This window comes from Magnolia sinica, chromosome 10 (genome assembly GCF_029962835.1).
Source record: "Magnolia sinica isolate HGM2019 chromosome 10, MsV1, whole genome shotgun sequence".
Lineage (NCBI taxonomy): Eukaryota > Viridiplantae > Streptophyta > Magnoliopsida > Magnoliales > Magnoliaceae > Magnolia > Magnolia sinica.
Window position 1 is genome coordinate 48,737,215 of NC_080582.1, and position 25,351 is coordinate 48,762,565.

General features: G+C 40.0%; 1 protein-coding gene across 1 annotated transcript in view; it reads left to right on the forward strand.

Moving 5' to 3' along the window:
• The first annotated feature begins 2,479 nt into the window (after positions 1-2,479).
• The window catches only part of LOC131217509 (flowering time control protein FCA-like), an 81,558-nt gene continuing 58,686 nt past the window's right edge, over positions 2,480-25,351 (forward strand). The window contains exons 1-6 of the mRNA XM_058212446.1: positions 2,480-3,014; positions 10,425-10,594; positions 12,751-12,794; positions 15,340-15,800; positions 17,903-17,973; positions 20,985-21,063. Coding sequence (XP_058068429.1) covers positions 2,480-3,014; positions 10,425-10,594; positions 12,751-12,794; positions 15,340-15,800; positions 17,903-17,973; positions 20,985-21,063 — 1,360 coding nt within the window. The remainder of the gene's footprint in view (positions 3,015-10,424; positions 10,595-12,750; positions 12,795-15,339; positions 15,801-17,902; positions 17,974-20,984; positions 21,064-25,351) is intronic.

Below are 25,351 nucleotides of genomic sequence, written 5' to 3' on the forward strand. Positions count from 1 at the left end.
CCTGCTGTAAGGTATCTTCTTCCTTGGCGTGGTTTATATCACTTCCTATCTATGAACAAAGATTCTCGTATAGAGGCATCACGATGTAGTTTCGATGGTACCAATTATAATCTATAGGCCATCCACTTTCAGAGTTTTCTCAAGGGTCGTGGTTTGCGGGGACTAATTGATGGATCTGTTACTGTCTCCACTTCCATAAATGCCGACAAAGTGGCTGAGTGGGAAATGAAAAATGGACGGATTATTACCTGGAGTCTCGATTCGGTGGATTGGTCAATTGCTGTTGGTCTCACTGTATATCGCACTGCTAAGGCTATGTGGGAGTATCTCCAGACTATTTATCAACAAAGTAATGCAGCTCGGTTATGTCACCTGGAACAAAATCTGGTTCACCTTACTCAGGGTGACAAAAGTATTCAAACATTTTACTCTACCATTGTTACAATTTGGACTGAGATGGCTATGATGGATTCAAAATTTCCTCATGACTTTAAGATCTTCCAATCAATGCGCAATAGTGCATACATTCGGCAGTTTCTTATGAAGCCGCATCGGGAATTTGAATAATGTAGGGCTGCTCTCCTAAACCGTTGCCCAACTCCTTCATTGAATTCGGTTATTAATGATTTATTAGCTGAGGAAGAACCTCTGAAAGTTCTCTCTCCCACGTCTCCAACTCAGGGACCATTTGATCTGGTACGCGCTGCATCCACCTCTGCACCAAACTGTGGTTCCACTCATTTAACTTGTCGTGGATGCAACAAAATGAGACATGTCGTCATCAATGCAGAGATTGGTGCGCTTATTATCGATGGACTGGTCATGGTATTCAGGATTGCCGTTCACGTGCCTATGTATCCTTTTTCGGCCGTGGATGTGGTGGTCGAGGTCGTGGTCGTGGTCGTGCTCTTTTTGTTACTTATGCGACTATTTCTTCTAAGATTTCTGTTAGTAATACTGCATCTACTATTTCTGCTGAAGGACCTTCCTCATCTTTGACTCCTGCGAATATCCAGCAGATCGTGCAGGCCCTCTCTGCGGCCGGAATGTCAGGTATATCCGCATCTTCTACATGGTTCTTTGATTCGGGTGCTTCTAATCATATGACTGGTGACATATCCCATCTTCGTGACATTCGTCCGTACACTGGAAATCAGACTATTTCTATTACGGATGACACTAGACTACCCATTCAGCCCGTTGGATCATTGCCTTTCTCTCTTTCTGCCCATCGTCAGTTCATCCTTCATGATGTGTTTCATGTCCCTAACCTATCCTTCAATTTAATTTCTATTGGTCAACTTACATCCAATAATTGCTTGGTCATATTTCTTCCAAACTGTTGTTTTGTGCAAGATCTAGCAATAGAGAAAGTACTTGGGAAGGGTAGGCGACATGGTCGTCTGTATGTGCTAGACTTTGACCTGTTTGTCACTCCAGCTCGTTGTTTTTTTCTCCATCGTCATCAGATATTTGTTCGGCAAATAAAATGTGAAAACTCTGGCACTTTCGCCTGAGTCATGCACATTCAGATCAGTTAATTCAGTTATTTTCTTATGGCATGTTAGGGAATATTTCTCCATGACTGTGCCACAGGATGGGGAAGTTGTCACCCATATAATGAGGAGCTACGGGGTAGGTCCTTATAATTGGGCTTTGATATGGAAATAGTTGCTGGCCAGAAATTTTAGCTCTCACTTCATTCTCCCTGGCTACAATCATCAGGTTCGAGCCTCCTACGTCTGGATGCGGTGGTGGACACACCGATTTTATCTTGTGTGCAACTGCTACCCAATGGATCGGCCTGTTGGATTCCTCCTCCTAGATTAAGAAATTACGGGTTAGAGCAAGGCATTGGTTATTTTGTCGAAAGAGACCATACCTCTGCTCCAGGTCAGATTTTTCTGAAGATATATTTAAAGGAACCCATTCGACAGATAAAGCCTGCTAATACTTTGGAAGGATGGATAGCTTGTGGGTATTCTCTGGACCTCATAAGACAATCAGAGAGGCAGTCTGCCACAACTGCTTTTCTGAATCAACCTGAAGTTCCAACCACCAATTTATATTCTCCGACTCGAGTGGTAAGGGACCAAGTTACAGTTACGACATCTCTTGTAACAGAGTCGATTCATTCTTCTCCGAGAACATGTTCTCAAACTAGTTTTGTCTCACCTCAGGTACAAGTCTAACAAGCTTCTCCTCTCCCCAGAGATGTTTGATCCTCTCTCGTTAAGGCAAATCTTTCATCTAAGGTAAGCAAGTAGTTTTCGAGGAGAGCTCGTCTAGTTTTTCTGAAGAAACTGAAACTGGCGAGACATCTTCTAGTGAAAGTTTGACTGAGGAGGGTGACGTGTTGAAAGACAATAATCAGGGGGAGGATAAAGACGTGGACATTGGTGAAGAAGGTGAAATTGGAGGTGTTCCAGCTATAGGAGTTCGGCAGGAGATTTAGGGTGCTTCTTCACCAATTATCCAGATGAACAGTCCCATCGAAGAAGAACAACTCAACTATAGGGATCTCAGTTGTTCCCCTGGTACGAATATCTTTGTATCTTATTATGCTTTGTATTCTCCTTCACCTGTATCGGTCACTGATGCGCTTCAACAGGATCCCAAAACCCTTCCTAGTATCGCAGAGGTTTCATCATCGAGAGAGGCTGGAATTTCTGTACTAGAAGTGCGGATGACGATAAAAGCACTGGTTTCTCCTCGAAGTGTGGAGGTGAACCAAGATACTTCAGACATTCCATTAGCTATCAATAGAGTCGTTGTTGAACAGGTTCATATTGAAAGGATGGCAGTTGTACGCCCTGCCTCCCTTCAACCAGTTGCTCGCAGTCTCAAATTCCCTTCTAATCCTGTTGACATGGCAACGCCAACGACTTTGGATTTGAGTTTCGGGGCTAGGGAATTATCTTTTAATATTGCGACTACCGTCGTAGATATTCCCGAATCCTCAGAAATAGGGGCATCTACATCACAAATTATTCCACAATCTACCCCCAAAGATGGTATATATTCTCTCTTCAAGTTTCCTTTCATTCGTCTTCGTTCTTTATATATTTTTTTATCACTATATCATTCTCTCTCTCTTAGTTGCGGTCATTCCTTCTTCCAGCTGATCGGCAAGTTCTAATTCAGTAGCCACAATATCGGATGAACTCTCTTTGGATAAAGTTCCTCTTATTATGTTCGTATTGTTTAAGAATGTTATCTTTGTTGCTGTATGTATGTCTAAAGATCCTGAATAGTGGCCCTATTTAAACAATGCATTAGCCATTATTGACCATGCAGCGAGGGCATCGCACATAAATATTCTTCCTCTTCACAACTCTTTAACTCATTTTTGTGCTTCGTTGAATAATCTGGACTCAGCATGTAATATAGTCATTACTCCTGAGATTTTAAAGCGTCAGCGAGAATTGATGTCCCTCAAGGAGAGGGTTTCTCGGACTGCATCTCTCATTTTAGGCTATAATGATGAATATAGAATGTCTGAAAGCTTTTGACCAAAATAGGAATATTATCAAAGATCAAATAGTCCTTTCGAATAAATAGATTGCCCAGCTTAAAGTCTGAGAACAAGAACAGGAGCTGAACGTGAGCAAGGTTAAAGTGAACATGGAAGTTAATGTCCATATCACTGATCTTGAAAAATCTGAGATGGCCAAAGATTAAGAGACCATTGCTTCTTTAAAGAGAGAATTAGCTAATGCACCCGATCATGCTAAAATTATTCTTGAAGTTGAACTGACAAATGCTGCTGCACAAGTTCAATTAAAGCAAGACTTGCAAAGATACGCAACAACTTTAGGTGTTTCAGAAGATTTGTAAACTTTTGCTTTTAATCATGTATTTCAACTTGATATAAATGGAATTTTAATATTTTCTTCTCAAAGTGTTCTTCTCAAAGTGTTCTTTCGATTTCAAAAATATTACAAGATGAACAAGTACATATATTTGTTAGATTTTGATTTATGAGTTCGAAACTTATAATTGTATATTTGATAAGTCATGCAATTTGCAGTATAATAAGGTAACAATGCATCTTATTATTAGGGTCATCTATGTGGTTTTCATTTTGATGGGCGGAACTAATTTATAGTTTAGTTAGCTCTAAATGTGCCACACACAGTTTAAGCTCTAGAGTAGTTGGAGTAATCTCAGTTTTTTAGGCTCCTAAGTAGTTGGAGTCGAAGGTCTTATGCAAGTGGTCTCTATAACTCTTGTGATTTTGCTGAACCACCGCAACCGGGGAGTTCACAGACCATGATCCATCAGAGGGGCCCAGTGAAGCTGTCGAGGCGGTGAACTCGGTAGGTTTTACGTACAGAGTTGGCCACAGTAACTCTTTAGAGTTCACAGGGCGCACAAGGCTACTTGTTTGGGTACCAAATCCAAGGTTGTCAGTCCATCGATGAGGGGAGAACTCATTTAGAGGTCGACCCTTCCCCATGAGTTTCTACTGAAAGCAAGTCAGGAATCTGAGGGGTCTTATGCATGGTTGGCCTATCTATGGACAAGCCAAAGAGTGCACGCTGCAACCCGCTTTTTCTTCACCTGCATGGTTTAACCCATTCATGAGAGGGCATTTTCTATCACCTCCCCTCATGATGTTATCAGAAGCTAAAAAAATGACATTGGTCTTACGCATGATTGGCCTCATGGGCACTCTCCGCTGCCCACATGGGTCTAAGCATGTGATTGCCTTCACGGAGTTTTTAGGGCCACTGGCTTTTCACTACTACCCACATGATATTTAACAAATTGTCGATATGATAGATCTTATGCGTGGTTGGCGTCGTGGGTGCTCTCCACTACTGTAAATGATAAATCGCCATCGTTGATAATATAGTAATTATACATTGTTGGCCTCATGGGTGCTCTCCGCTACCGTAAATGATAAATCATCATCGCTAATAATATAGGGTTTACGCATGGTTAGCCTTGTGGGTGCTTTTCGCTGCTGTAGATGATAAGTGATGATAATATTTAATAGTATTTATAATTGGAGTAATGTTATCAGCTTGGCGATAATATCAATTTGGTGGCAATCGGTGATAATAATCAATAATATTTTGTTTATCCATAGAGCCTTTTCTTCAAAGAATGATCGTATGCTTGTAAACTTGTCCTTTCATTCAAATATAGAGAAGAGTACATGGCTTTTAGTCACCTTTTGAAGCTTTTTCATCATTTTGCATGTCTTGCCCCCTTTTTATTTGGAAAGATTTTCTTGATAATCTTTGCAATCAAAACTTCCTTGATTCTTCAAGGATGATACTTTTTAATGAAACGAATATTGATAGGTATTCCGATGCCTTGTCTATTCTGATCTACGACCCGATAGGCTCTGTTTGAGTGTACTTCAGTTATTATATATGGATCGTCCCTTTTAGGGTCAAATTTGCCCCATGTTATGTGGGTCATCACGATGGGTCTTTTCAACATCAGTACCGTATCACCTTTCTTGATAGAGCGATGCTTGACTTTCTTATCGAAGGCGGCGAATATTCATGCCTAATATAGTTCTAGTCGCTGTTGAGCTGCTAGTTGCTTTTCATTGAGCATATCCACTCCATTAGCCTTATCTTGTCATTTTCATCATTGTGATCGATTCATGTACCGCTACCTTAAGTGACGTGACTTGTGTTTCGATAGAGATGACAACTTTGACACTGTAGACCACTGAATACGGCGTAGCTTTATTCGCAGTGCGGTGAGTCGTTCGATAGGCCCACAAGGCTTCTTGTAAAATTTCATCCCAGTCATGTTTATTCCCTGTGACGGTCTTCTTCAATATCTTGACTATCGTCTAATTGAAGGCTTTCGCTAATTTGTTGCCTGGAGGATAATAAGGCATCAAGAATGAATGCTGAATGCCAAACTTTTAACATAATTTCTCCATACCCCTATTTTTTAAAGGAGTATCATTATCGGTAATGTCATGCCCCAAACTCGGAAACCGAGCTCACAAAATTCTCGATCGTCGAATCTGGCACCGACAGCCTCCTTAGTACCCCATTCTCGGCTCCCTGCACCCATACACTAGGTTCCAATCCTGGGATCCTACAAAGAGGGTTTTCAACATCAATTTTATTCGTAATGAGCATAACCATAAGCATAACCCACGAACAATAACTACAAGAACACCATAAAAAAATCCACTATGATCAAAAACTTTAAAGTACAATGCGTATGAAAGGAAATACAAGATAAAAGCCAAAACTCTGGAAGCTCTGCAGCACGCTCCTGCCCCTGAACTGTTACTGCCTAGCTTCACCTGTACACAACGGTCGTGCATAAGCTTATAGAAAGCTTAGAGGGTGGTGAAAGTGTGTGCATATGGTGGAAATACAAGTTTGTAATATCAGAGTAATGCGGAAACTCCGGTAAGTCCATCAATGTCATTGGTCATATCAAGGCTATGCGATGCAAGGCATGAGTGCTATCGACCATATCAAGACCATGTGATGCAAGGAGTGAATGATGTCGGCCATACCAAGGCCATGCGATGCAAGATGTAACTCAAGCACACCAGTCCTCATCCGAATCCATATGTCAATGTAGCTTATCACCAGAACATCAAATATCAGTATAGTTCTCAATCTGGATAATCACCGGGGTCTAGTACACTCTACGCCAGCTTGCCGCCTCTATCCGAGCGCACAATTGGGTGAGTAGATGAGACCTCACTATCCACCGCCAATATATGGCCCGGCTCGTCGATAGTGGATCTATTCCTCAAGCTGGTCAAACTAAACGTAGAAATTGCCCCCTCACTTAGGCGGGTAAGGTCACACCCTTTTCCAACCGACCTTGACACAGTGGAAGACGCGTCTTACTAGTATACGGCCCTCGCGTGCTCATGCATCCACTCAGTCTCAACGTTAGAGTCATCCTCTAGTACCATCGGGTGTAGAGATTTTCACCCAAGGACATCTATGGCGCCCCGATGCTAGAAACAGTATTTCTGATATCCAATCCGGCCATCCACGATGTGCCTGTGGAGGCTACGGCCCTGATGTCGCTAGGGCATACAGTAATCACAATCACACAAATGTAAAGTGCATACATCACACAGCCCAATCATTCATTAACCCTGCGCATACCGTGCGCTCATGTGGGATAACTCCGCCTATCAGCGGGTCCCATAAACCACCTGCACTATGGCATATGAAATGGCCAATCACATCTCATAACAAACAAATAAATAATGTGTATGGGCATGTATCATGATGCTATGCTATCACAAACTCATAATCAGCAACGGTAGCCGGTATTGGCAATCGGCACCGATAATTGGCATTGATAATCGACCTTGACGCAAGGCGTGGACCATAGATGGACGGCCGATGATGGATCAACTAAAATCAATGGGGCCCAAGCGTTTGGGTTAACCCACTAAAGAATGATGAAAATGGGCCTAACAAGGTCTTAAGGGAAGGTCACAATGTGGATGTTCAACCATCATTGCCCATCAATGTGGCCATTTAACCAATATTGCTCCCAAGGAATAGCGCTCATATGGTCAATCGTATAATGGGTCCACAGTCTTATACAAGGGTCTAATACACATCATCATGAGCCTCGCTTATGGGGCATATACGCATTACATTGGGCCTCACTCATGGGCCAATATATATATCATATCGGGCCGTATCAAATGGGCTGATCAAATGGGCCGAATCAAATAAGCCGAATCGAATGGGCCGAATCGAATGGGCTGAGTCAAATGGGCCGAATTGAATGGGCCGATTCGAATGGGCCAATTAAATGGGCTGAACCAAAAGGGCCGAACCAAAAGGGCTTATTCAAATGGGTCAAGTCAATGGGCCGAGTTGAATGGGCAGATCAAATGGACCAATCAACACAATTCATTTTATTGTTAGAGATTATATTAGAGCATTATTCAAAAAAAAAGAATCATATCCAAAAGATCATCTGGACCATACCACAAATGGCAGTGGTGATAATGATTTCCATTGTTGAATTCCAGTGGGCCCCAACATAGTATTTACTTTTCATCCAATCTGTTTATAAGGTCACAAGGACCTGAACCAAGAAAATAAAAAAAAAATATCATATTGGTTCAGAGCTTCTGTGACCTAAGAGAGTTTCAATGGTAGACGTTCAATCTCACTGTTTGCGGCAGTGTGGTCCACATGACGCTAGATCTGTCTTATTATATTTTTATATATACATATATTTTTTTTTTTCCCAAGCCATAGAACAAGCTCACTAAATGAATGGATGGTTGGATATAACACATACATCTGGGAGGTGAGTCCCATGGAACTCACTAACGTCAGTACCAACTATACAGCTAGTGTGACGTACTCCAGCCAATCTGACTCACGGTGGGGCCCACAGACATCACTACAACAGGTATATCTGCTGGTGTGACCAGCAGATGGGCAGTGTAACATTACACATCAGGGTGGGCCACTGCACGAACAAACGGTGCAGGTTCAACACTTATCGTGGTGGGTCGTGCATGACACGGCAGATAGATGGACGGTTAGGATGGGATACCCCCATCAGCAGTGGGTCCCACCGTCTTATTGTGTGGACGTTGTGGGTCCCACCTCACATCAACAGCTGACGTAATACAACTGCTGTAGGTACGCTAGCTGCCAGCCAGCAACTAAGGTGGGTCCCACGTGGGGGCCCACAGATATATATAAAAAATATTATATTATATAATATATATCATAATTATATATATACATACATACATATATATATATATATATATATATATGTGTGTGTGTGTGAGTGTGTGGGAGGGTGGGACTGTCAGCGTCCAACGTCCATAAACGCTGGACAGACAGCCAGATGAAACACATCCATCATGGTAGGCCCCATGTGAATGGATGGTTGCATGCATACAACGAATGGGGCCCACATGGTGGTCCACCAGAGCTTAGATCGGTTGATATTTATGGTTTTGTTTCATCCAGTCCAAGCTCGTTCATTGGACCGGCAGTGAGGTGGTGCCCAACACATGGACGGCCTAGATCAGGTGGCTCACATGCATCATTATCACATAAAAAAGAAAGGGAAAGGGCGAGAGAGAACATCGTAAAAGGGGAGGGACCCTGCCACTTTTGGGTCCTCCCAATTACAATGCATTCATCAAGTGGGTCCCACAATAAGTGGGCCCTTAAAATCAAAATTTAACGGTGGATCACACACCTATCGGCCTTCTTCCTTAGCTCCTTGGACTCATATGCTCATCGCCTTCAATTTTGATGGAGGATGATGAAGAACGAAGGGTTGAAATGAGAGATGAGAGTGTGAGAAAGTGGGACACATGTTTTTGGGAAAGCTTGGGGAGCTCATACGTTGGGGCTTGGGTTGCTTGGGAGTGAGGAGAGAAATGAGAGGGAGAGAGAAGTGATGGGTGAAAAGGGATGGGATGATGGGTGATAGGTGGAGTGATGGAGTTGTAAGAAATGGATGGGTGGAGAGAGAGAGAGAGAGTTGACTTTGGGAATGGGAGAGAGATGGGTTGCTTGTACTTGACTTGTACTTGTGATAGGATATGTACTTGACATTGATTGATTGATTGATGGAATAGGTTGTACAGATTCTCTCGAAATTCGCAACGCGCGTATTTCTTTGGAATGAACGTGGGCCCACATCTCCTGGCCCAGGTATCAGATCGGTGCATGAGTCACGGCGACGGCGCGGTCGCTAAGATACAAGTTTTGGGTCAAGCTGACTTCGGTATGCAGGACTCGGCTTAGGATTACACGCAAACGTCAGATACAGGTCGAGGGTTGTCGAAATTCGACCGGGAGGACCACAGAAGCCTACAGAATGGTACATATTATGATATGGGCCTTACAGGTAATGATCTTCTTTGGAATCCTGTGATGGTATATGATTGCATGGCGAATAAAATTCATAACATCTTTTTCTTTAACATTGCGCAACGCAATGACTTCAATCCGTTTGGAAAAATAATCTGTAGCCGCCAAAATATATTGTCATCCTTTAAATGAAGGATGACTAATAAGACTGATAACATCTAGTCCCCATGCTACGAAGGGCTAGGAGGCTACTGACTGATGTAGATCTTCAGAGAGCACATGTATAACATCTTCATGCACTTGGCATTCATGGTACCACTTAGCATAAGCCATCACATCTTTGAACATCAAAGGCCAGAAATAAATTCCGACCGACTTGATGAGCTTCGCATTCGCCTAAATGGGCTTCTTATAATATGCGACTTGCTTCCTCTTTATCCAAGCATCGTAATAGCATATCATTATAAAACCTTTTGTATAATACTTCATTGCATATGACGAATCTTTTAGACCTTTGGTTGATTTGTGATCTCTGTGACATATCTTCTGGGAGGATGTTGTATTTGAGATAATCGATAAATGGCTGATGCCAATCATCTACAGTAATCTCTAAACACGATACTGGAAACCCTTTAATATTCTCGTCAAGGAGCTCTGGTGGTGGCAAAAAATCTTCGCTCTTCAATTGTTACTTGGAGAGGACTCTGGTCGGGGTAGGTAAAGCTGCAGCTAAGCTGGCTAAAGCATCTGCCTTTGCATTCTTGCATCGCGGTGTATGCTTGATTTCAACGTTATAAAACCATTATAGCAACTGTTATGCTCGTCGGCAATATGGTAGCAGTTCTTGCTTTCTTATTTAGAATTATATTTTTAACTGATTTATCACCAGTTTAGAGTCCCCGAATATCTGTAAGGTTTTTATCTTCATTTCTTGTGTTATCTTCATTCCTATGATGAGGGCATTGTATTCGGTCTCATTGTTGGTACATGTAGTACCTAACATGAAGGAATATGGCAACAAATCGCCTTGAGGACTGATAAATATTATTCCATCACCTGCTCCTGAAGTTCGAGAAATACCATCGAAGTATATTTGTTATGAAATAGGTGATTCAATTAACAATACTTGTTCATTTGGAAGTTCACCTGAGATTATTTTATCACCTGAAATGGGGTGAGCTGCTAAGAAATCTGCCACTGTTTGTCCTTTCACTACTTTTGTTGGTTCATAAGATATTGTATACTCTGAGAGGAGTAGCATCCGCTTAGCTAGTATTCCAGACAACATCGGCCTAGTCATGAGGAACTTTATCGGGTCGACCCGCGAGATCAGGATTGTATCTTGGGAAAGGCAATAATGTCACAGTTTTTGTACCGTGAACACCAACGTCAAACATTTCTTCTTAAGAGGAGAGTAATTACATCTCACACCTATCAGAGTTCGACTTAGATAGTAAAGTGCAATTTTTATTCCTTATTCATTTGCTTGAGCTAATAAAGCTCCCAAGGAATTTCCAACTGCGGAGATGTATAGAATTAGAGGTTTGCCTTTCACAGGAGATGTTAATACTGGATGTTATTTTAGTAACTCTTTAATAGAGTTGAATGCATTCTGACATACCTGATCCCATATGAATTATATTCATTTCTTCATCATATGAGTGAACGACTAGCATCTTTCAGCCAGATTGGAGATAAAGCGTCGAATATATGCTAATTTTCCTTGTAAACTTTTTAATTCTTTCAACGTCTTTGGTGGTGGCATTTCTTGAATGGTCCTGATTTTTCCTAGATTGATTTTGATTCCTCTATGGCTGATGACAAAGCTGAGAAATTTTCCTAATGATAAACTGAAGTGACATTTCGCCGGATTCATTTTTAATTGTTTTTTCTTGAGTCAGCAAAAAACTGAAATTTCTCTTGTTTATTCAGGAAGAAACAATTGAGATTTGTACGATTGGAATTTCTCTTGTTTATTCACATTTACACCGATTGGGATTTGTATACCTCTGCCTTTGTTCAGTCCAGTTGGTTCTTTACAATCAAAACCCATCTTCTGCACAATTTTTCTACTGATGGGACTGTATCTTTTCAGATCTTCTGATGTTAACTTGTTGCGATTCATCTTGCTGTCAGTCTTCTTTTCTATTCTTCTCTCTGGAGGGGCGTAGAATTCAATGGGCTCAGGATTCATTGAATCGGACTTAACATGAAACCATTTTGGCATGACCGAAAATAGCTTATTTCTCTCGGCATGCAGTATCAGTACTGTATAGTTTGACTGCAGAATCTCCAATTATTCCGGTGATAATAATGTTAGAGGAGGCTGTCCAGGCTGTCTTAAGTATTTCCACACGAAATAGAACTTCTTTTTCTTGTCTGCTTTCCCATATAATTATATTCTTACAACTTCTTTTTCTATTGTCAGTGCCTGACTGTCTTCTATTGCCATGTCTCCTCTTTTGTTTTCCGTTGCGAATCTATCATAATAACTTGCATTTGCGAAAAAGGATTTTGCCATTGTATATAGTTTCATGTTAGCCTTCACTTTATACTGAATTTCGTTCATGTAGTACTTGAAGCACTATTACAGAGTAGATGGTATAATGCCATATTGATGCATCCACGACCTTCCAATGAGGAGATTATATGTTATTACTACGTTAATAACATGACATACAACATTTGTAGTCAGTTCTCCCATTTCCAATGTCAATGTGATCTTCTTTAATGCTCATTGTCCGTCCTGATTAAAGCCCTTAATCATCTTCCACTGGGATGCAAATGGGAACGGTGATATCCAAGCTCATTTAACACTTTCAACGGTAACAAATTCACTGCAAAACAATTATCCAGCATTATTCATTTGACTTGTTTATCATGAATACGATTGATAATCATCAGTGGTCTATTGTGTTCTTCATCGCAGGTTAAATCATTGTCGGAGAAGGTAACAACGAACATGCATGATGGGTATCAGGCCCACCATTGTGCGGACACCTTGTTGCGCAATATCCTCTGATACCTTGCTAAATTTGGAGAGATCTTCAGACTTCTGTTGGCTTTCGGAATCTTCGAATGTTGCAAATGAAGAGAGAGGAGGGGTATTTATAGGCAACCACACTTGCGAACACTAAATCCCATGCAATAGCTTCTCTTTACGCGAGAGATGGATCCCACTGCGCCCTGCGCAATAGACCATCATTAGTTCATGTTTTATGATCACACCTTTTTTTATTGCGCGCTGCGCAATGGACTTTTTCTTATTACACTGTCGCACGTCGTGAAACCATACAATTTTAGCTCCCAGTCTTCAAGCTTCTTCTTAATTTTATGTTCTAACAAGATCCAAAGCAGCATGAAAGTTGTATGCTCTTCATAATCGACCAGTCCACTATGATTATGGTAGGCTGCCATGAAGTGAGAATATACTTTGACAGCCTTATCATGAAGTGTTTGGCCTCTTTCTGTGGGAAGCTTGGATAAATGGCTTCACCAAGAGGGAGTAGTTAAGTTAGAGCCGAGACATCAAATATGGTCAAACTCATGGGACCGTAGTCAAAGAAGAAGGTGTTGGTCGATGAACTCCAAAATGTTGAAGCTGTGATGAGAAGGATGGATTTGGTGGATAGTCGTAGACAGAGAGTTGAATGCACTCATAGATGCTTGATTCCCTCCATAATGCCTCATGTTGATAGGATCAAGCCTCCCATTTCAACAGTGGTTTCTTCAAGGCATTCACGACGTTTGGGATATAATAAAATTGGATCAGCAATGTCTCGTTAGGGTAGAGGAAACAAATTATCCATCATGTTAATTTCATCAACCTCTGTTGATGGAGTAAACGTCGGACTTAAGCAGTAATAATCACCAATGGGTGATTGAAATATTGTCTTATCGATGCACTTATTAGCAAGCGCATCCATCACTGTAATCAAATCGTTTTGATGGAATAAAAGGGGTAAAAGATGAAGTGGCAACCATTGCTCAAGAAGTGAATCGAAAGTTAGAGTTGCTTAAAAGAAGACTATGGAATAAATACGTATGAATAAAAAGAATTTGAAACAACGCTTATATCAGACAAGGGGAAGAAGCATTTATGAGGGCATCATTGTGATTTTGTGGTAAATGATGTAATAACGCATATCGACATGGGGTTCATCCCTTGTTTCGATAAAGTGCAGCCGTTGTTTACATGTTACGGTGAATCGGCCGAAGTCGGTTATCAACTTACTGACACGTGTAGGTAGTAAATGCTACATTTAATGAGGGGTTACATGTCTCTTTTACATTTTCCCAAAGGTGAAGTGACGTAGGCGGCAATGTTCATCCCCATTATCGCCATTACCTTTGAGAACCAATCAGAGAGAGTTGCAAGTGATCTGTACGAATCTACATAGTGTATTCGAAGATTTGCAGATATGTATAGAGAAGATTTCTTGATAATAGTAGCTGGAGTGTATCAGATGATGCTGTGCCATTGTCTAAGTGACAGATGAAGAAGCCATCGTGTGAGAGCAATTACAATACAAATGGCGAAAGGAGAAACAAAGAAAGCCAAGTAGTAGTGAACAATTATGGTAACTGTTAGGACGTGTGAAGGATCCAAATGACTAGGGTAAAGTTATAAATAGAAGATGAACTCAATAAAAAAAATAGTTTTATACCAACCCAATCAAACCAAGCAATTACCTTTCAATTATCTTTCAGTTACCAGTTAATTTACATTCCATAGTGTAATCATTTACTTTTCATGTCAGACAAATTACATTTTTTTTTGTGTGTAATCTTTTACTTTTTAGTCTGTTATTTACATTCTATAGTATAATCTGTAACAGTAACCAAGTAGTTAGTAACTCTTTAGCTGTATTTTGAGTCTACACTTATGCGTTCGATTCAGTTCATCAAATTGAAAATGTATTTTGCAATTATTCTCCACAACCAACTGTAATAATCCCCTTTCTCATTTTCATTTATCTTATCGAAAAGTTCTTTTGTACTGAAAGCAAATGTGTAACCTATTATCAAATGATGAACTCACTATTTAAATATCGCGTAATCTAATTCTACACATAGAACCAGTGTATGAATAGGCAACCAATCTCACTGGATCTTAGTCATACATTACTTGTTTGCCAATGTTAATGCTTGGGTCATTGTTGTTCACTTTAAATTAAAGCCGCAGGTACAGAACGCAACGCCAGGAAGTTTTTAACGGTGGCTGTCCGATCCGTAGTCTATGGTCCACTTGAGCCTTCGATGGCTTCATTTTTTGTTTCATACCCTGAAATGATACCGAATAAAATAGATGGACGTCATGGGTAAAACCAATACAACCACTGTTGTGGGCCCCACAGAGCCTGCGCGGACGGATTATTATCCAGGAATGGGCAGTACGCAATCCGCTTCCTCGATATGCACAGAGGTCATCAAAGGTGGGATCCACTAGCTGAAGGGTCCCCACTGAAACACATTCCTGCCACGTGTCTGTTGCCAACGAACGTTCTGATCCTGCTAGCCCAAGGCGAAAAACCACCTCCACCTCCACCTCCACCTCCTACTTCTCCTCGTCCCTCCTCGTCCCTCCTCCCAGAGATTGCACAACACCTTCGAAAGCTGGAATGGAAAGAAACAGAGGAGACTACCATAGATATAATAATCCAGAGCCCTACCGAAGTTCCAGAACGCCTCATCCTCCCCCTCCTTCTAGGTCTTCTTCTTCCTCTGACAGCCGTCCCCCACCCTTCTCCAATCATCACCACCATCATCACAGTCGATACTCCAATAATTCTCGTAGCAGCGGCTTCTCTGATGGTCTCCCTCCCTTCAATGATTCTCAGAACCAGCCATTAGGTGGTGGGGCCGGGTTCCGTCCCACGGGCGGTGGGTACGGCGGGCCCGGCGGCCAGATGGGGTCGGTATCTGGACACAAACGCGGTGCCAGTGGATTCCCGGTGTCTGACAGAGGTGGATCTCCTGGTATGCAAAATCACAAATACCGGCTGTTCTTAGAATTCTATTGTTACGATCATTGTTTTTGTCATCATCATTAATTACTAATTAATATTTAATAGTTAAAATTTTCGGATATTACTGTTTGTGTCATCGTGGGTTGATGCTGTGTCATTAGGGTCCACATGGTTCGGCCATCCTAACTGTTGATGTTGTGGGCCTACCGTGTATGGGCCATGCAGCAAAAATCTAGCAGGTCGGAAGATCCCAACCCATCACTTGGTGGTCAGCGAATAGATGGGTAAGGAAGAGATCCACATTCAACGAGAAATGACCAAATATCTGATGCTAGGATCTTCCAATTTCAAGCAATTTTGGTCCCTGGGCCATTGAAAAAGAAAGGAGAAAAAAATCTGTAGCCTGGCTTATCACATCAAGGGGCTGGATTACTGAACCATGGGGCCCACTTCTACAAACAAAAAAACTGAGTGTATGAGAAAGATGCATCATATTGTTGCTGTTTGTGGTAGAGCAATGTCTACCACTTCTTGTGAGTTTTCCATGCTCAACCAGATGCTCAATGAATTTGAAATGTTTCCAGTTGATTCTGTGATTAGAAGAGCTGTGACAATCACATGGACATTGATCTCATGCACTGTGAAAGAGTTACACTCATATAGCAAGGACATTGATCTCACGTGGACATTGATGCTAGGACATTGCTCCCTGCTTTGCGGGAAACTAAAGTAATATATTGAGAAATCATAAAGCCACATGTTAGAAGTGAAAAACAAAGTGGTAGACATCTTAGTTAGAGCGAACTAAGCAGAATGGTTTTAATATCTTATAGACAAGATAGGAATGTATGATTTGCACTCTCTTGACTGACGGGGAGTGCTGTAGGTTGAGGCATTGCTGTAACTTGCTTAAGCAGTTTTGTTATTACATGTAGTAGGCACTCTACTTTTGCAATTCTGATTTTATTTGCTTCTACGATACTCCAATCCATCAGAAGGCTAGATTATGTGAGGCGGATAGCTATTCAGATAAGGGATCCTCCTTCCCTGAGACTTGAACTTCATATCTATTGGGTTTTTTTTTTTTTTTGAACTATAGAAATATTAGTTATGTAGAATTTACAGTGAGTCGTGCCAATTCAGGTATGAATCTAACTGGTGCTATTGTTAGAAAGACATCATAACATTATCATACTAATGAGCTGTAACCAATCCTTTCGGTGCCCATCTCTTGAGAATTTGGATCTAGGGGACCTTGTTTACCCTATCCTTGTGGTACCTGATGCTTGTATCCGTACTTGGGCAACATAAATTTGAGTTGTAAACAGCCAATTTCAGGCACTTGATGCATCATCTATTTTTAGTACTGGTACATGAATTTTATTGCCTCATTGGAGGTCCTTTTATTTGGCAAAAATGTCCACATAGATTATTCCCAGTTTGGAAAGTGCACAAATGTGCTTATGGTGCCATGCGTTGACTTTAGTTCTCAGACAGCATTTGTTTAGATTCTTTGGAAGGCGCAGAATCTCCATTTCGAACCTTGTTAAATGGAAGATCTGTCAAGTTAGGTTGAAATGGCAAGCTGGTTTAGTAGGGCTGGTGGCCAAATAGCACAATGACCATGCCCCTCAAGGCAAAGATAGTAAAATCCAAATTCTCTCTTATGCATTCATTGTTTGACTGCACTTTAGCTGGGACACTAATGTGTTAAAATGGATTGGTAATTATGAACCACAAGTGTGTTGTTCTTGGAGAAGTAGTTTGTTACTTGTAAATAATTGCTGACTAAGGTGATGGGTGTGTTTGAGTGCTTGTTTTGGTCTAATTCCGTGTTTTTTTGGTAGTTTGTGAGTTGTATCTCAGCTTGCTATTGTATATGCATGATGTGAAAATTTGGGTTCAACCACTTCTGTTTCTCTTATTCATTTCACTTCTCTGCTTAATAAGATGAATATGTTTTCTCTATCTGCCTTCACCTTCAATCTGTTAATCTACAACTTCTTTGTCATGGAGAATTCTGTTTATAGTTATATTAACTGCTCTGTACTTTTATGATCCTTAATTATTCTTCCTTTCAGTCTCAAGGTGTCAATATTTCATTTTTCTCAGATAAGATTGATGGTGGCAATTTCGCAAAGCTTTTTATTGGATCTGTTCCAAGGACAGCCACTGAAGAAGATGTAAGTTATTATTGAAGTAAGATACTTGAGTTATATTTCGTAAACCAATGATTAACACCTTTTTTGTGTATTATCCCATTGAAAGGAAACCCTGCGCCCGAGTTTCTCTTATATTTTGGTATCCACTGCTAATATGAACCTTAATTTGCTTCTCCGCTTGAGTTGTGTGAACAATACTATAAGTTTGGGACTTCAGTTGTGATGGCTTTGTACTTCAGCTGGGTTGGTTTGATAACAAATGCGAATGATTGGAGTACTGCTACAAAGATTAGCAATATGATGTGCATGATGGACTTGACATGAAAGTTAGTAACTAGAACTAATAAAGAGGCACATTGTTTTTAATTCAATCACGAGTTCTTGACTTCATAATTGATCGCGGTAGTTAGAGCAACATTGGTGGGAAGAGAAATGCACTGAGTGGGCAAATCGAGTCAACAATAACCCTTTTTAGACATCAGAACTTCCTCACTAGTTCTTTGGACTACAGTTGTTCAGGCATCAAATGCATTAAAAACATTTTTGTTTACTTATAACCAGATGGATTTTGGAACCTTCCATCAGATAAATGAAAAATAATATCTGGTGTTGCACTCATGGTATTGAAATCGGTTACTACATGGCCCTATTGGCCATATTGTAACTGCATTGGTCACCCCATTATGTAATATGGGGGTGAAGTGGTCTGTTTAAAAAGAAAAAGAAAAAAAGGCTGAACTGTCCTGTATCGATCAACAGTTGAATACCAGCTGATATGCTTAAAAAAAATCAATTGTTTCATTTTTTCTCTCTTTTTCTTGAGAGATAATAACAATTCATTAAAAGACTCGCCCAAAAGCGAGGAAAGAATACAAAGAATCGGAAACCCAAAAAGATCCAGAAAGATTAGCAGCCAAAGCCATGTTTGCATCTGCCCAATTTGAAACAAGAGACTTGGATCTTCCTAATGACCTCCTCCACACCCTGGTTTTCATTATGGAAGCATTGCCCATTTTGAGCTCCCCATATAGACCAAAAACTACCATGATAATCAACCTCCACTTAGCTTTCTCAACTTTTCCCACCCCACCCTTGTGCGGCTGTGCCACGCCCAAATGAGGCTGTCCACAGACTTCAACATCACCTAGGACGTCTTAAGCAACCCTAGAAAATACACCCATGCTTTGTGCACAAACGAGCAATGCATGAAGAGGTGGTAAAAACTTCGAATATATAAATTTTATTGATAAATGTAACTTTCAAGTTACAACTTACGACTTAATGTACATATACAATTTACAAAAAACAATCACGACTTATAAAATAATGAAATATAAAAAATAAACATACCAACACAGGCTAGTAATACACTAATCCCATATACATTGATCCAATTGCCATTGTGGCATATGATCACCACCATTGTCATCATCATCATCATCGTCATCGGAGTCGTCTCTTTTGATGTATACTTCATCTTCTTTTGTTTATTCATCATCAGTTTGCACTAGAACTTCAACCACATCCAATGGTTGCTCTTGATCATCTTCGTCTTTCATGTCCTCAATCTTGGCCCCACCTGACTGCTACTACTCGCCCCTCTTCTCTGCCTTAGAGTGGAAGTACTTTTTTTAGGTGTCAATCCAAATGTGGCATCTTCAACTAGCCCATGATAGGTCATTACTTGTAAAGACCAAGTCCTTGTCTCTACGAGCCACTCACTATCCGCATCCAAATCATTTAGGCAGATATGATCATAGAAACCAGGTTTTTCTTGCCTTGCCTAGTATCATTCTCGCAACTTCTGGTTGTATTGGTAGAAGACCAAGTCATTGTGCTACTTTTGGTGTGAATCTACATTAAAGAAAGTGCATTGGCGATGACTCATGGCCGTTACTTTAACTCCCTAAGATTTAAGACTAAAATCAATGTTAAGGAATGAATTGCCAAACTTACTGCCTCAAATGGGCTCCAATTGCACTCGCAACCACTAGCAGAACATGTGAGTCCAAAAATTTTCATGGCCAACTTCCTTAGTGCTGGATCCTTCCTGTTCAGGTCCACTCTGTAGGCAGCCTACCATAAGCTGAAATAACTGTTTAAGTTAGACTTTATATATTTTAAGAAACTATTTCTAAGTTACTTAGACCAACTCGCTAAGGCGTTCATACTTGGCAATTTTATAGTCCTATGCCTAATGACTATTTCTCTTGAGAAAATACCTGCACTTTTCGTGTAGAAGTCCAGTAGAGTTATAATCCTATCTTGTTCTTCTTTATCTGGAATCATTCTTTCCAAGACATCAAGAAAGCGAACCATATGCGTTGCTTCTCCCTTTGTCCGATTGACCTCTAATCCAAACATGGCCTAAGGTTTATTTTGACACTGCAAGGGACACTTTTAGTGGAAGGAGATTCATTTGTACAATTTCTTAGCTTTGGAAGAGTGGCTCCATGGAGTTAGGTGAATATTCTTTGTTGTTTTGCTTTCTCACTAGAGATACTATGTATGTTTTAGATATATTCCTCACAAGGCTAATGCATTACTGGAATTTTGGGAAGTATGGGGTTTTTAAAACTTCTTTTGTGCTCGTCTATCTCTGTCCAACTTGGTGTATTTTCTCTTTTCCTATTGAAGTTCTCTGATCTGTTGATGGTAGCAATTCTTCCCGCTGCTAGTTTGAGTATTTTTCTACAGGGACTCTTTGAAATTGTTGACTTCAATCGATGTATGAAATACTCATTGATTTATTAGTCATTGTGGGTATCTGCGCTATTACCACATGAAAATTTGACTATTCATGAATGTATGTAGTCTTACTCGCTTATTCTGAATAAAATGTTCTCTTAATTTCTCTAATGAAAGGCCATCCATTTCATACTTGCTGTCAGTCCACTGTTGCCTTTTTTTAAAATTTCAATCTTTTAGAAATTATAATGGATGTCCTGCGTACTTTTCATTATTATCACCAGATGTTGCATTCATCTGTGTTTGACTTGTAGACATCTTTCCAATCATGTATTTGGTTTCAGATTCGCCCCTTCTTTGAGGAGCATGGAAATGTTATTGAGGTTGCTTTAATCAAAGATAAGAGAACCGGCCAACAACAAGGTACACTAAATGTTTCTTGCGAATTGATTGTGCTTTAAACCTTGTCACTTTTCAGGTGTCCTGTGAGGGGCTGACGGGAGCAGTAAGCTTATGTTTTGTTCCAATTAGGTTTTGGAACCCTTAGCGGTGGGTGTTGGTTTTGGTTTTCGATCTTTCTTTTGTGACCTTCTATCAATCAAGAATTCAACTACAGTATTAACTAAGCATTGGTTACGTATTGCTGTTGGGAACTTGGATGGAGTGCATAGGATCATACTCTCTTGTACCCTGCAGCAGTGACATTTCACCTACATTGAACGAGCAACTCAGTTGTAGTGGAGAGGTCCAATGCCATACTGTGTATTTATCTATGCAACTGTTGTAGAGAGCAATACATTGGTGATTTTTTACAGTGGATGTTAACAACTGTAGTGTATGATGTGGAGGATTGTTGTGACTAGCCTGTTTCTTGTTATTGATGTGGAGAATTTTTGTGACTAGCCTGTTTCTTGTTATTGATGTGGATGATTGCTGTGACTAGCCTGTTTCTTGCTATCTTGGTAGCCTGAGATCATTTCTTTCCTTCAAATGGCTTGGTGTTTCTATTTACCATTTGTAACTTTCGATTATTGGGCACGGTGTCTCTCTGGATGGTCTTTCAAATGTGGTTGGTCATTGTATCATGTTAGTATGAATTTTGCTGTTCATGCCTGTCATGTATATGTGATTTAGAGCACAGGTTAATAGGACAAATCTTCTCTTGCAAAGGTTAAAGCATTTCAGTTTTCTCATCTCAATTGATTATGATGTGATAGTTTCCTAATTTGCAAATAAGCTTGAGAGTTTGTTCGCCAGAGCTCTTGGAAGCACTCTCTTTTGAGTGCTAGATCTTCACCTCCATCTGGAATGGACTTTCATTGAATGGTGCTTTTTGTGTGCCATGAGATGTTTGAGAAATTGTGACTCCTGTGCCATGTGTGTTATTTATGTTTAATGTTGGAAAGAATGTGGTCATGTGGTGTTAAGATATCCAGCAGTTTCATTTGTGGTTGGAAGTTCTGACGTGTTCACAGTAATCATAAGCAGTAGTGGATACACTGCTGCAGCTCATGAGTGCCTGTGCATGTGTGGTGTAATTAATGGCGCCTTTTAGTGTCAATCAGGCATGCAATCTGTTACGCAATATGCTAGTGGATTCATCTTCCCTTTGAGGATGGAATGCTGTCACAAAATTCAATTCCAACTTTCTTCTGAATGGTGTTGGATGTCAAGATCTTATCTTGTGTGAGATTCTTGGAATGATTTTTGATTTAGGTACGAGGTTTTACTATTCTGTGATGTATTTTTGTGGTTTGTGGAAGAATGTGGAAGTAACTTGGTAAAGTTGCAGGATTTCGTGTTTATTCCATGATCCCTTGTGCCATGTGCTATTTGTGTTTAATGTTGGAAGATTGTGATCATGGGGTGTTAAAATCTGTTTCTTTTGTGATTGGAAGTTCTGACTTTTGTGCATCCATCTTCAGTGGCAGTGGATACACTACTGCAACTGACAGTGAGTGCCTCTGCATGTGTGGTACAATATGTGGTGCCTTTTAGTCCCAATTAGAAATGTGACCTGTTAAGCAATATGGGCAGATACCGAGTTGATTACTTTTTCTCTTTGAAGTTGGAATGCTGCTATAAATTTCAATTGCATGTTTCTTCCATATGGTGTTGGATGCCATGACCTTATTTTGTGGGAGATTCTGCGATGGATTTTTCATTTAGTCATGGGGGTTCCTATTCCATGAGACTTTTTTTTTTGGCAGAGGAATGAGCAAGTTAATTGGAAAAGTTGAACGGTTACCTTAGTTACCTATTTATTTGAGACAAAGTACTTGCCTCATTTTAAATCTGTGCATGTCTGTGCCATTTTGTGTAGGATTTTGGATAGTGGTGTATATTGTCATGAAAATTAGTGTGCTGTTGTTGAATTAGTTATTCACAGTGTGCTATAAATCTGTTTCTTCCATATGGTGTTGGATGCCATGACCTTATTTTGTGGGAGATTCTGCGATGGATTTTTCATTTTGTCATGGGGGTTCCTATTCCATGTGTTTTTTTTTGGCAGAAGAATGAGCAAGTTAATTGGAAAAGTTGAATGGTTACCTTAGTTACCTATTTATTTGAGACAAAGTACTTGCCTCATTTTAAATCTGTGCATGTCTGTGCCATTTTGTGTAGGATTTTCGATAGTGGTGTATATTGTCATGAAAATTAGTGTGCTGTTGTTGAATTAGTTATTCACAGTGTGCTATAAATCTGTTTCTTCCATATGGTGTTGGATGCTTTGTGGGAGATTTTGTGATGGATTTTTCATTTAGTCATGGGGGTTCCTATTCCATGAGGGTTTTTTTTTTTTTTTTTTTTTTGTGGTGGATGAATGAGCAAGTTAAGTGAAAAAGTTGAATGGTTACCTTAGTTACCTATTTATTTGAGACAAAGTGCTTGCCTCGTTTTTAATCTGTGCATGCCCGTGCCATTTTGTGTAGGATTTTCGATAGTGGTGTATATTGTCATGAAAATTAGCGTGCTGTTGTTGAATTAGTTATTCAGTGTGCTATACATCTGTTTCTTCCTTATGGTGTTGGATGCCATGACCTTATTTTGTGGGAGATTCTGCGATGCATTTTTCATTTTGTCATGGGGGTTCCTATTCAATGAGATTTTTATTTTATTATTATTTTTTTTTGTGTGTGGCGAAAGAAAGAATGAGCAAGTTAAGTGAAAAAGTTGAACGGTTACATTAGTTACCTATTTATTTGAGACAAAGTGCTTGCCTCATTTTAAATCTGTGCATGTCTGTGCCATTTTGTGTAGTATTTTCGATAGCGGTGTATATTGTCTTGAAAATTAGTGTGCTGTTGTTTAATTAGTTATTCACACAGTGCAAATGCAAAAATTAGAGATCAACCTGTGGTGCTTGTATGCGGAGTTATCTTTGCAAATTCTTGCATCCTAAATTCGTTATGGATTTCATCTTGCTTTGTGAAACACATCCATTATGGGGATACTAAATATGGATTGCATGTATCTCATCACTTGGGTGGATGTGAATGGTGTAACAATATTCATTTACTGGGAGCAAAATTTTGTTGGTATTTGATAACTGGAAAAGCAGCGTCTTCCATTGTACTGTTCAGTGTTTGATTGTGATTAGTGCAAGGGTGTAAGGCTTTCATGATCAGTCGTTGTTGGGCTGATGTATCTTTTACATTATAGTGTATGGTATGCCATATAGGCTTCAATCTTTTTAACTTCAGTTTAATTCTGAGGATATTCCATCCGTGGATATGGGGCATCTTTAATATTTCTTTCTGAGGTGCATACCATCTGCTACTTCCTCATTTTCATTGAAAAATTTCTAATATCTCATTTTGGTATGAGAACTTGTCATTTTTGTTACCACAATGTGTTGTCTTGTGATGTTTAGCAGTGGTTAAGCATTGTAGGTTGTGGTTTATACCATAGTGAGCATTATCCAAATGATGGTTTATATGAGTACTCTAACTTTCTTAGAGTGAATGCATGATGCATTTATCATCTGAATATTTGCTTTAACGCCTCTATTGACATGATCGATTCCTCTGGAGCTTTTGCAATAAATTCACTGCTGGACTTGTTTACAGTATTGGTTACTTGCACAACCTATATTATCTTCTCTTTGAACCTTGTTTTTGATGTTGTTTCTTTTGCTGCTCCACTTGCCAGCCTGAGATCATGCTGATGTTCTCGTTTCATTCTACAAGTTTCTCCCATGCAAAAATCAGTTTCACAGTTTGTTGAGAAATGAGTTAATAGGGCCTTTTCTTAATACTAGTACTGATAATGCCTGTTTTGTAATATGAATACTAGTAGGGTGCAATTTGTAATTTTTCCAAAGTTGCTTATATAGGCAATAAGGGGGCTGACACGCCTAGGGTTAAGCTCTCCAAAACTTCCCTTTTCTCCTTCTTTTCCTCCTCTTTCATCTCTCTTGCCAGTTCTCTTCCTTTATTTCTTCTTGGTTGCAGAGCCCTAGGAAAACACTTGTGTTCTTTCTTTTTACGCTGATTGGAGGTTTCTTGGGTGGGACTCACTGTTGACGTCATCATGTCGTACAAGTGACATCACCAGTACACTTTCAATTGGTCCCATGAAGAAAAGTAGGGGATTTAGAAGAGAATCATTTTAAATGAATTATGGTGATTTTTTAGTATCTAGTGGTGTTTTGCTAGAAATAGAAAAATCTCGAAAACGGGGGTTGATTCGGTTTTTTGTGCGCCTTTTT